Source organism: Hyla sarda, chromosome 3 (assembly GCF_029499605.1).
Source record: "Hyla sarda isolate aHylSar1 chromosome 3, aHylSar1.hap1, whole genome shotgun sequence".
Classification (NCBI taxonomy): Eukaryota; Metazoa; Chordata; class Amphibia; order Anura; family Hylidae; genus Hyla; species Hyla sarda.
The window spans coordinates 320,994,710-321,007,586 of record NC_079191.1 but is presented as its reverse complement, the minus strand read 5'-3'; the positions used below and the strand labels follow the sequence as shown (position 1 = coordinate 321,007,586).

Sequence of the window (12,877 nt, the reverse complement as noted above, 5' to 3'; positions counted from 1 at the left end):
ACGGCGCTGCGTCAACATATGCAGCGTCACCATAAAGCAGCCTGGAAGAACCGTGGCTCTGATGTGGTGGTCCAGCCTGCTGCTTCACCCAGTGGCATGCCGTTCCCTGTTTCAGCCAGCCAAGGCTCCACCACCTCAGCCGAAGTGAGCTGTGTATTATACCCATCTTCTGTCGCTCCAGATGCTCCTCCTACTTCGAGTCAGTCATTCCGTCAGCAATCCATCGGCGAAGTCATGTCCAAGAGACAACAGTATGCGCCCACTCATCCAACGGCACAGAAGCTAAATGTGCTCCTGTCCAAGTTGCTGGTGCTGCAGTCCCTCCCTTTTCAAGTGGTGGACTCTGCACCTTTCAGAGAACTGATGGATTGTGCTAAGCTGAGGTGGAAAGTCCCAAGCCGTTATCTCATTGCAAAGAAGACAGTACCAGCACAGCACAATTTTGTGGGACAGAAGGTGGGCCAGTCCATGAGCCTGTCGGTGTGTATCAATGTGCACGGCAGCGCCGACGTATGGAGCTGTAACTACGGTCAGGGACAATACATGTCCTTCACGGCCCACTGGGTAAATGTGGTTCCTGCACAGCCACAACAGCAACAGTGACAGCCTGTGACAGTGTGCAACTCCGCCTCCTCATCCTCCAGTGCCCCTCCAGCATACCATGTGTGCAGGGCACGGTGGTGTGACACTGTTATTCACATGGTTTGCCTTGGCGAACGGAGTCACACAGGGGAGGAACTGCTAAAAGTCATTTATCAAGAAATCAAATCATGGCTTACTCCATGAAAACTAGAAATGGGAACCCTGGTGACCGACAACGGGAAGAACATCTTGCCTGCGCTGCGACAAGGAAGCCTGAGACATGCACCCTGCATGGCACACGTGTTCAATCTGGTTGTCAAGCGGTTCCTGAAGTGTTCTCCCCATCAGCAAGACATCCTAACAATGGAAAGGAAACTTTGCATGCACTTCATGCACTTCATTTGCGACATTTCCACACGTTGGAATTCCACCCTCCATATGTTGAACTGACTATATGAACAGAGAAAAGCCATCACCGATTTCTTGATGATCCAAGCAGATAGGGGGACTCCCCTGTGTAACTTCAATGTCAACCAGTGACCGCTCATACGTGACGCCTGCCGTTTACTCAGGCCCTTGGAGGAAGCCACATTATCAGTCGCCAGGATTATGGGATGAACGACGTCATTCCACTGCTTCATTTACTACAACACGTGTTGGAAACGATGGCTGATCAGGGCACTGGAGACGTGGTGCCTACATCTCACGGCCACATGAGCCCTGTAGGGGCTGAACTGGAGGAGGAGGAGGGGGAGGTGCACAGTGGAGCACAGTTTAAGTTTCACGAGATGGGCAGTTTTTATAGTCATCTGACAGCAAAGGAGGAGCAGGAGCAGCTAGAGGAGCTAGAGGGTTATGAGGAAGGTGAGAAAAAGGACCCAGACACATCATGGCAGCATGCAGTGGAGATGGAGGCAGGGAGTCCCTCCGAGTCACTTGCACAAATGGCACAATGCATGCTCACTTGCTTTTGTAGTGACAGACGAATTGTCACCATTTGGCAGTGGAAAGGCTCTCCACCTTATTGGACCCTCACTACTGGCACAAAATGGGGACCTTTTTTACACCCACTGAGAGGGAGGACAAACTGACCTACTACAGAGACATCCTACGTAGTCAGTTTGCCGATGCCTATATGTGCCATTGTCCATCCTCTTGCAGGTCTGAATCGGGGGGCCCTCTGCGCTCACCTTCCACTGCCATAGCTGCTGGGGAGGGGTGGGGTGGCAGGAGCAGTACTAGCTCCATTAGCAGCAGCCTGAGTCTACAGTCGCTGATGAGTAGTTTTCTTGACCCACATAGTGAAGAAACTCATCAGCAGCAGGTAGACCTGGAGCAGGACCTAAACCAGCAGGTGGTGGCATACCTTGACATGACCATGCCAACATACCTTGAAGATCTGCTGGACTTCTGGGCAGCCAAACTTGATTTGTGGCTGCAACTAGCAGAGTTTGCCCTGAAAATCTGTCCTGCCTGGCCAGTAGTGTGCCATCAGAGCGGGTGTTTAGTGCGGTGGGGGCCATAGTAACGCCAAGGAGAACTTATCTGTCCATGATAAATGTGGAGAGACTGACCTTTTGAAGATGCATCAGGCATGGATCAGCCAAGATTTCCACCCACCAATGCATGATGCATCAGAGTAGATTGACCATGGTGTCACACCAACACTTCACAAATATGGATTGTGCAAAATATATTTAAGGTGCTGCTCCCCAGTTACAGACATTCCTCGTAATCAGACCACAAGTAAGTATTGAGGATATGCATTAGCTAAAACGTAACTTTTCTTAGGATAAAATATATGTGTGCATAGGTGTGCAAAAAACACGTGTGCCACCTACACCACCAAGTATTGATGTGATGCAAAGACCTCTAAAAGGTGGAAGGGAACAACGTTTGGTCCATTGTAACAGGTGGGGGTAAAAACTTCCCGTGTAAGGCCCTACTCTCACATTATCAATTCCCTTCTTGGCAAGTGTTACTCGCCCTAAAAAGGGCTGCCCTACACAGGAACGTCTCCCTATTTCCACATACAAACACTGTAATTTTACAGGATTTTTAGATGGAAATAGGGAGAGTTTCCTGTGTGGATCCGCCATTTTTAGGGCAAGTAATACTTGTCAAGAAGGGAATTAATAGGGCGAGAGTAGGGCCTTACAAGGGGAATTTTTTACCCCCACTTGCTGCAATGGACAATACGTTGTTCCCTTCCACCTTTTTGAGGAAAGTGTTACTCGTCTTAAAAAGAGCGACCCCACACAGGAACCTCTCCCTATTTCCACCTAAAAACCCTGGGAAATGGCAGTGTTTGCAGGTGGAAATAGAGAGAGGTTCCTGTATGGGGCTGCCCTTTTTAGGGTGAGTAACACTTACCAAGAAGGGAATTAATAATGCTAGAGTAGGGCCTTTCACCTTTTAGAGCTCTTTGCATCACATCAATACTTGGTGGTGGGTGTAGGTGGCACATGGTGTTTTTTGCACACCTTTTCTATTGTGTGATTTAAAAAAAATTTGGGGTACATATATATTATCCTAAGAATATTATTAAAAGTTAAGTTTTACATAATGCATATCCTCAATAGTTACTTGTGCACACCAACACTTTTACAAAAAAGACCGTTTTCTTCTGCCTACCTGCCTCAGCTACTATTCTGATCCTGCCACCCGCCTGATGCCACAAATCTAATGCCAAGTATTCCTTTTTTCACCCATCTTCGTCACCGGGTACTGGTATTGCCACCCACCGCCCCACTATGTCAACGGGTCACTTTCAGGACTCTTGATGCTTCTGATGTCACCTCCAGGCTGTCTCATACCTCCACCATATGTTCTCCTCATGCTGCTGCCACCTCCAGGCTGTGTCAGTCAGCCACTATATGGTTTCCTCATGCTACCACCAACTCCAGGCTGTGTCATTCATCCACTATATGGTCTGTTCTTGCTGCCGCCAACTCCAGGCTGTGTCATTTAGCCACTATATGGTCTCCTTATCTGATGCCACCTCCAGGCTCTGTCATTGTGCTGCTCTGCCACAGTGATTCTAATAGCGTCGCCTCTAATCTGCATGTCATTCTGAATAACAGTATTATTTCACTAACCTATGTGTGTTACAGCAAGGCAAAGTGTTCTACATCCCTATTGAGGCTCTCTAGGCCAGAAATAGTTTTTAATACAGATTCGCTGCAAATAAATTGAACCAAATTTTTTCGGAAAATTTGGGAAATCGGCCAAATCTAATTTTTAAAAAAAATTTGCACATCTCTACTGGTGGTAATTGTAGTAGCAAGCAGACAGAAGGCATTGATAAACTGATGGTAGTAGTAGTACCCAGTATACAGTAGGCATTGGTGGACTGGTGCTAGTAGTAGTAGCCAGTGTACAGTAGGCATTGGTAGACTGGTGGTAGTAGTAGTAGCAGCCAGTGTACAGTAGGCATTGGTGGTGTAACATCTGCGCTCTGACCAGACACGCTGGCCGTGAGCGCTCTCTTGTCATGTCCCCACTGCCGGCGGGGCTGGGATTCGCATCGCGGGATGCGCTCGCATGTGAATCCCAGCCCGTCACTCGCCTCCCTGTCCTCGCAGCCCCTGTGTGGTGCCCCCGTCACCTAGGGTGCACGCGCACCTGAGTTCTCACTCTTAAGGGGCCAGTGCTCATTTAGTCAAGTTTCTACACCTGCACCCTGGTCCTTAATATCAGCTCCTCCCTTGGTTCTCTGCCAGATCTTTGGTTGTCTATTGCCATTGTGATAGTCCTGTGTCTCAGTTACTGTGTACTTGTTCCTTTCTACCTTACCTACCCTGCACCTGTGTTACCTGCCCTGACCTACTGCCATCTTGCCACGTCCTGCCAGTCTCCTTCTGTGCCACGCCACCTGCCAGCTACCTGTGTGGACACGTCGTGCCAGGGGTAGTGACCTGGGTGCTGCCTGCCGCAGCAAGACCATCCTGCTTTGCGGCGGGCTCTGGTGAAAACCAGCGGCACCTTAGACTCCACCACCTGCCGTGACCCGTTACAGATGGACTGGTGGTAGTAGCAGTAGCCAGTTGACAACAGTAAGTTATAATGTACAGGAAGCCGCTCTTTTCCCAAAGTTCTGAGCTAAGCCTGGTTTGTCAGGCTCAGCTCCCTCTACTGCTGATGTGGTCAGTAATCATCAAGAAGTAAGAATTAATCCTTCCATTACATAGTGCTCTTGAGTTTCAAAGGCTCATCCACGAGAGAGGACAGTGATACTTGCTATGGTTTTTGTCCTAACCAACTAAAATCTTGTTTATTGAACTGTTAAAGAAAATAGAAAATATGCAAATCAGCCTTTCTGAGCAATGGAGGTGCTCTTTATGCAGTACTACGCCAATAAATCCACCCTTTTGCCTGTTTAGTCCGTCAAGCAGGCAGATTTTCTGCCAAATGGGGCAGAGTTTTCAGCCAGAGCTGGCGGGAAAAGCATTACTAGTACGGCATAAAAAATGTCTGCATTACGCAGAAAGGTTAATTTGCATTTTTACTTTCCTAACGATTACAACAGAACAGCTGCACAGATTTGTATGTGGTAAACTGCATTTAGATAAGCATCACCTTTGCCATTAATCTGTATATTAAGGATAGTGTTGTCAAGACTGCTGTCAGATTCCCTTTAAATCAAATATACAAACAAAATGTGAAAAAATCCATTTTTAATGTTAACAACGCAGCATCTCATGAAGGATGGTCATGACTTGAAAATGGTCCTAAATAAAGTAAGCAAAATAAGCTAATTCTCAAGAGAACCCATGCACATGTTTAGAACCAAACCTGTAGAACCCAAACCAAGTTTTTGGTGTGGCCAGAACACAAAAAAGGGGTGGATTGGTTCGGCAGAACCTGCTAAAATAACATCAGCCACATGGCAATAGGGGAATCCCAAAATGCCCGTTCAATCAGGAGGCAGCATAGGGGTGATGTCAAAGCCACTATAAAAGACTTGGCACATACCTTCAGCAGCACAACACATATATATAGTATTTTGGGAAAGGCATTTTGCATCTGTTCTGTCAGTGCAAAATCTGTTTTAATTGAAAGTTAAAGTGTACTTGTTACTTAAAAAAAACTTTTGACCTAGAGACATGTCAATAGTTTCGTTCGGTAGGATCTGAGGGTTTAGACCACTACCAATTGTTTGAACTAGTAGAGAAAAGGTTACCACCAGGTACCATCTGTCTGCCATATCTTTGTAATTAACTTTGCCTTAAAGGGGTACTTCACCCCTAGACAAAGGAGATAGGGGATAACATGTCTGGCCGCTGGGACCCCCTGTGATCTCTGGGCTGGTGCTGTGATGTTCATGAGTACTGGGGCTTCCGTGTTTGTGATGTCACGCTATGCCCTCTTAATTCATGTCTATAGGAGGGGGCATGATGGCTGTGTACTAGCCGTCATGCCCCCTCCCATAGACATGAATGAGGGGGGGGGCATGGAGTGACATCACGAACAGCCTCAGGCTTTCGTATTCATGAACGCCACAGAGCCAACCCAGAGATCGCGGGGGTCCAGCTGCTGGGCCAGCCTCTGCCTAGGGGTGAAGTGCCCCTTTAAAAACTACTCAGAAGTACGCAGATACACTTCTAGGTGACTTACACTTCTAGGTGACCTACCAGTGTTATACAGGGCTTTAAGGGCTCTTAGATAATGTTATACACATGTTTTTGGGCTATTGGTGGAGTACAGGTTTGGACAAAATTTGTTCCGTTAGAGCGAGAACTTCAGCAAACGGGCAAAACCAAACTTTTGAAAAGTTTACTCATCTCTGCGAATGTCCATGCTAAAATTTTATTTTCCCTTTCTAAAATTCTGTTTTCACATTTTCATTAATGATGAGGGAAAACTTGAATTGCATTAGTTCCTATCTTAATAGGCAATTACAATGCACTGCAGTCATACCTACATACATCATAGTAGAAAGTGAATTGTCACACTATAAATGATGGGCTTTTGGCTTTTTTAAACAGATGTAAAAAAATGCTGCCAAATGTGGTATGTGTTTTAGATTTAGTAACTTACCTGTCTGACTGAACCTTTGGGGACTTTTCAGACATTGGATCCATCCATGTGACAAGTACAGATTGAGAGGACAACACTCTGACGCTTACTTCCTTAGGCTCAATAAGATAATCATCCTCTGCAATAATACATTACATATAAATGATCTACTCAAGCTTATAGCCAACAATACACTTCTAAACTGTACCCGTTTGTTAAATTGGATTTCTTCATCTCCAGCATCAGCTGGGAAGTGTAATACATTCCTAGGGTAATAACCCTGTTTAGTCCACATATGCAAATGGTAAGAATTACCTCTGCAGAAGGTTTCTCACTCCTCTGCATGGATTTACAACAGGTTTGGGGTTGGGAATGGGACAAGTGGTATTGGAGAGAGGACAGGTGAGGATGCGGAGAGGTTATCAGGCATTAGAAGAAGGGGTCAGTGCTGCTATAAGTGGGAGAGAGTAGAAAGGGGTGAAAAGTGCCCGTTGGGTAGAGTGTTGGGAATGGGGACGATACTGAAGCACTGTGGTATTGGTTTGTTACTGGTGGAGAACTATTTATTGCTGCACTGTGATGATGGTTTATCATTGGCGGAGAGATATTTATTGCTACACAGTGATGTTGGCATGCTGCTGGTAGAGAAGTATTTATTAGGCCAGGTTGCCACACAGGTTTATTTCTGGCGTTTTTTGGAAAACTGACGCTGCATTTTTTTAACCAAAGTCAGAAATAAATTTAATAGAAAGGAGATGTATAAGTCCTTCTTTTATATTTCCCATTCCATTTCAATACACTTCTGACTTTGGCTCAAAAACTGCAGTGGTAGTTTTCCAAAAAAAAAAAAAAAAAGAAAAGGCAGAAGAAAATCTGTGTGAAAACCTAGCCTTAAAGCCTTGACTAATTAATCAACTGAAATAAAATGTCCAGTTTTATGTACGGTAATTAATCTTAATCACTGTACTCATGAGTTACTTATCTTACCTTCTTATATACTTTGTAATTGAGTTCCTTAAATTCTACTAAAATTTGCTTTTATTAATTTGATGTTACCATCTATAGAGACTAGAAATCTGTCCTGATCATGTCCTAGTGATACGAATATTTAACTCATTTCGTTTATCAGAACTCTCTCATGTAATGCACTGTGTACCTGGTTCCATTCAACAAGCAGTAATTTTAAAAATGAAGAATAAGACACAATGGCCCTGATTTACTATTGTAAACCCGACATGTTTTGTCAGGTCGTGCACCAGAATTTGCCCCAGAATTGGAAAAAAAACAACAAACTCTCCATGTTACTGAGAAAACCTGGAAAAGGGGCGTGGCCATTGGGAAAAGGGGGCTTGGCTGCCAGAAAGGGGGCATCTCCCTGACATTTTCACAAAAACCCAACATATTTACTAAGGTTTCCACAGAAAATGTAGTGGATTTGAGCTGATGAAAAACCCCACAGATCAGAACATGTGTAAAAAAAAAAGCAAAATGTAGAGAAGTCTTAGTAAATGCTGTGGAAAAAATTGTAGGGAATTAAAACCCACAAAGAAAACCCCACTCTTAGTAAATCAGGGTCATTGTTTACAGAATAATTAATCATTATTTGCATAAGTGTTTTAGTCAATTGCTTTTGGTTTTTCTCTACGAAGGTTATAAATAAGGATTGATCTTGAAGAATGTTGAAGATGGTATAGCTTGTAGGGAAGACATTAATCCCCTGCAGAGAATGAGGATCATCAAGAAAACCATACAACTGAATTTAATCACTAGAACATGTATTTAATGGCTCCCAGCAACAGAATTACAGCTACTAAAACATAACCAGAGTAGGAGTATTAAGCAACTAATCATACGAAGCAGCTGACATAAAGCCCAACATCTTAACACAACATAAAACCACAAGGAAAAGTAGTTGAGCAGAAGACACAGTTTACAAAAAACTATCTGGTCATCATTGGTCTTATAGCAATGGCATTTTCTACAAATTATGAATTGCTGACTTTCAGCCTCACACATGAGGTTTATTGACATTACTAGAATGATTAAATGCTACTTATTATTAATGTCAGGTAGTTATAATAGCTCATAACATACAGTAATGATCAATTTTTACTATTACAAATGCAACAGATTTCTTGTGCAGGTTGTGGAAAATATCTTTCCTACAAAAATGTTATAAATGGTAAACGTCACTTGGGCCACATTTACCATGAGTTATAGACAAATTTTAGGCACTTTCAGACATGCCTAAAAAAGGGGCTTGTCCTTGGTGAAGGGGTGGCCTAGTAAAGGGGTGTGGCACCATCTGCCAACATTGTTGCACAAAATCATGGCACAGTTTAAGCCTACTAATAGCTGGTCTAAATTGAGACTAGACAGTCTAAGATGGCAACAGATTCATCACAAAGCCTGAGCCACTATAGAAAACAAGCACATTCTTAAAGGGGTACTCCGCCCCTAGACATCTTATCCCCTATCCAAAGGATAAGGGATAAGCTGTCTGTTCATGGGGGTCCCGTTGCTGGGGATCCCCGTGATCTCGGCTGCAGCACCCCGCTGTCATTACTGTACAGAGCAAACTCGCTCTGTGCATAATATTGGGCTATACAGGGGCCGGAACATTGTGATGTCATGGCTCCACCCCTTGTGACATCACAGCCCGCCCCTTAATACAAGTCTATGGGAGGGGGCTTGGCGGCCGTTACGCCCCTTCCCATAGACTTGTATTAAGTGGGCAGGCCGTCACATCATGAGGGGGCGGATCGGTGATGTCACGATGCTCTGGCCCCTGTATCGCCCGTCATTACGAACAGTGCTAGTTTGCTCTGTGCAGTAATGACAGTGGGGTGCTGCAGCCGAGATCACGGGGGTCCCCAGCGCCAGGACCCTCACAATCAGACAGCTTATCCCCCATCCTTTGAATAGGAAATAAGATGTCTAGAGGTTAGACAGTTTTAGTAAATCTGGGCCAATGTAAGCATTGTCTTATGATTATAATTTTTTTCTATTTAATGTATTATTGATAAATTATACAGTATATATTCAATTTCAGTTAAGGCTGGTGATATTAATGAATATCTATGTATAAGAAGAATTGCGTAAACTCTGCTAATGTATTTGCACCAAATTCCATAAAATAAGCGTCAGGCATCTTTTTATCACATGTCTATCTGATCTGCTCTTCATTTATCCTTGTGTCGTCCAGCTCAGCAAGTTCTGTGTTTAATTCTGCAGCCCAAGTGCCACTGTCTGGCCCATTATCAAAGCAAGCAAAATTCATACCTGGAATTTTAAGCTTTGTAACAGCTGCCCGATATACCGGTTGGCTTTTCCCTTGGGGATTCATTGACTGAAGGGAGACCACATGTACAGACTCAGAGGCTGCAAGGAAGGAATTAAAGAAAGTCAACTGCGTAAGTACAGCAGAAAGTACAAAGAGGAGCATCGGCCATGTAACTAAATGGTAAAATATTTCACTTTAATCATAGATACATGTATTTGCTAACCTTCATCTCATTGTTATTTATTTCATTAAAGCCTTCTATTCAGAGGCAGTGGTATGACGTGCTTCTGGTTGCTGCAGAATGATACTATAACTAACCTCTTATTTAATATTCTGCAGATGTATAGCCAAAAGACTAATGCTAAACCATAAATACAATTGGGTATAAAGAAATTTACTCATGCAGTCTATTACTGGAATTCCTGTGGGACCCCTGGTTGGTTGTCCAGTAAGTGATTGGTTTAATGTGTGCTTAGAAATGTATGCTGTTTTATACTTGTTTACACTATTTATAATGTTTTATCATGCTTTACATTGTTTTACATGTTGTACTGTATTGTACCAGGTCTGGCTGTGAGCATCAGATTGTTAACATACACATACATACTGCTAAGAACCTTTCGGAGGTAAGGAGGAGCTAGCCTTTCTACTGAGAGGAGGGGGAAGTCTGGGGAGTTCTGGATTAGCTTCTCTAGGGAGAGTATGGATTGAGGCATCCTCTCTGCTGAGAGGTGGGAAATTCAGCTTCTCCACAGAGAAGAAAATGAGGAATTGTAGAGAATAGCTGGGGACAGCCTGGGATAACTACAGTTCCTGCTTAAAACGCTGAGCCAGCTTTGTGTTGACGTATGTTCCTGCTAAGAATTTCTGCTTAAAGGGTTACTCCGGTGGAAAATAAATGTTTTCATATCAACTGGTTCCAGAAAGTTAAACTGATTTGTAAATTACTTCTATTTAGAAATTGTAATCCTTCCAGTACTTATCAGCTGCTGTATATTACAGAGGAAGTTCTTTGCTTTTTGAATTTCCTTTCTGCCTGACCATAGTGCTCTCTGCTGACACCTCTGTTTGTTTCAGGAACTGTCCAGAGTAGAAGCAAATCTCTCCTGCTCTGGACAATTCCTGACATGGACAGAGGTGTCAGCAGAGAGCTCTGTGGTCAGACTGGAAAGTACTACACAACTTTCTCTGTAGCATACAGCAGCTGATACATACTTTAAATAGGAGTAATTTACAAATCTGTATAACTTTCTGACACCAGTTGATATGGAAACAATATTTTTCCGCTCGAGTACCCCTTTACCTAGTTCTAATCTGAGAGTGAGCTAGAGGAAAGCATTAGAACAGCATCAGAGAAATAAGTGGATATGTTATTCCAGTTTCCCCTACTGACATCAGGGACTTTAGTAAAGACAAGGTTGAGGTACTCGAGGAACACCAACACTGTGGGTTACCCTGTTCAAGCCAGAAATCTGTTATTCATGTTCAAGAACTTTGCCTCCCTTGGGAAAAAAAGAACCTACTGAAAATGTAAGTTGTTCAAATTTGTCCCAGTATCTGGCCTATGTATTGCAGGGGAACATAAGGACAACAATCGTTAGTGCAATCCCACTATCACTGTGCCTGGACAGAGTGTGGGAGACCTAGTGTAAGCACTTGAGCCACTGTGACAATTAAAATAACTAAGGACTGTGATCCAAATTATCCCAGTAATACCTACTGGGCCTCCGGTCACCACACGCTTGGGCTTGTGTAAACGTGCTTTATAGACCATATAGAATTAATAAATAAAACCAAACATTTCCACATGCTTCCCCTAATTACCATGAAGTACCCCAAAGGGCACATCTCAATGACAACTTCTCTGGCTTTTTCCCCCTAATTCAACGTTGGGTTTATCAAGGGACATTATAAGGTAATAAATAGCATGTGTCACTGATATTGACATCTAGGTAAAAGATAGCTCTAGCTATAGAAGGTTTGATTACAATGCCCAGCTACAGTATATAGAAAATAAGTTTAGAAGCAGACATCAATGTAAATGATCCTCTACATTGAGAGTCAAAACCCCATTACATTTATGATCTAGCATTGATCCGTTAGTTATAGTACTGCAGACTTGAAATTATGTCATTGTTGGGCTTTATGATTCAAAACTATTAAAAAGTTTATTTTATGTAAGGGTCTTTGGATTTGCAGTGATAGTGTTTAGTAAGCTGTCCTTAGCAAATTGTACGCTACTGTATAAAGCTTAACTTTTCTCATACTATTAAATTTACAAATGTATGGCCTCATCCATGGACACACATTGGGGCAGCCATTGCTGCCCCAATTGCAGCTAGAACACTCGTATGCCTTAGATGCACCCCTCCTGTGCCCTTTCAGAAATATTAATCAATATGGATACTAATATTAAGATCAATAAAGCCTTTGGCTTTGTACACATGTGCACGTGAAGGTGTGCTGCTTAGCCAATCGGCAGTAGCGTGCACTTGATTTCCTCTGTGGTTTTATGGTGACCTTACTGGCTACATAGTTTTCACCAGTGAATCATGTTAAAAACAAGATGTTTCACATTTACAATTAAGCAGGGAAAAACTGCATTACAAAGAAGAGGTGAATTGCCGTAAAACACTTGCAGTTTTGCTTTTTGAGGACCAAAGAAGCAGCCTATGAAAAAATACTAAAAAAATGCAATACACAAAATGCCACAAAAATGGCTACAATAAACACATGAACATGCTTCATATACTATTGGAGTTTCATGTCAATTTTGTTAAAAAAAAAAAAAAGTATGGGGCAATGTATTTCACTTTATAAATTAATGTTTTACCCTGTACTTCACGATGCAGATGCACTAACGGCAGTCACAAGAGGGAATGCAGAGCGAGCTCCCGGCTGCAGCGTCAGGTTTAGAGCGTCTGGTGCTACGCCGGAGGCTTGTGATTTCACGGCCGCTCCCTGCTCGTGACTTCACGGCCGTCACGCCCCCTC

The 12,877-nt window shown here is 43.4% G+C and overlaps 1 protein-coding gene across 2 annotated transcripts in view; it reads right to left on the bottom strand.

Moving 5' to 3' along the window:
- The window catches only part of FNDC1 (fibronectin type III domain containing 1), a 182,719-nt gene that overhangs the window by 57,754 nt on the left and 112,088 nt on the right, over positions 1–12,877 (bottom strand). For both annotated transcript variants that reach the window (XR_008891454.1, XM_056567188.1), the window contains exons 3-4: positions 9,883–9,981; positions 6,622–6,739 (exon numbers count right to left, since the gene is read on the bottom strand). Coding sequence is in view for 1 of the 2 variants with exons in the window: in XM_056567188.1 (XP_056423163.1) it covers positions 6,622–6,739; positions 9,883–9,981 (217 nt within the window). In the remaining variant the exon portion in view is untranslated. The remainder of the gene's footprint in view (positions 1–6,621; positions 6,740–9,882; positions 9,982–12,877) is intronic.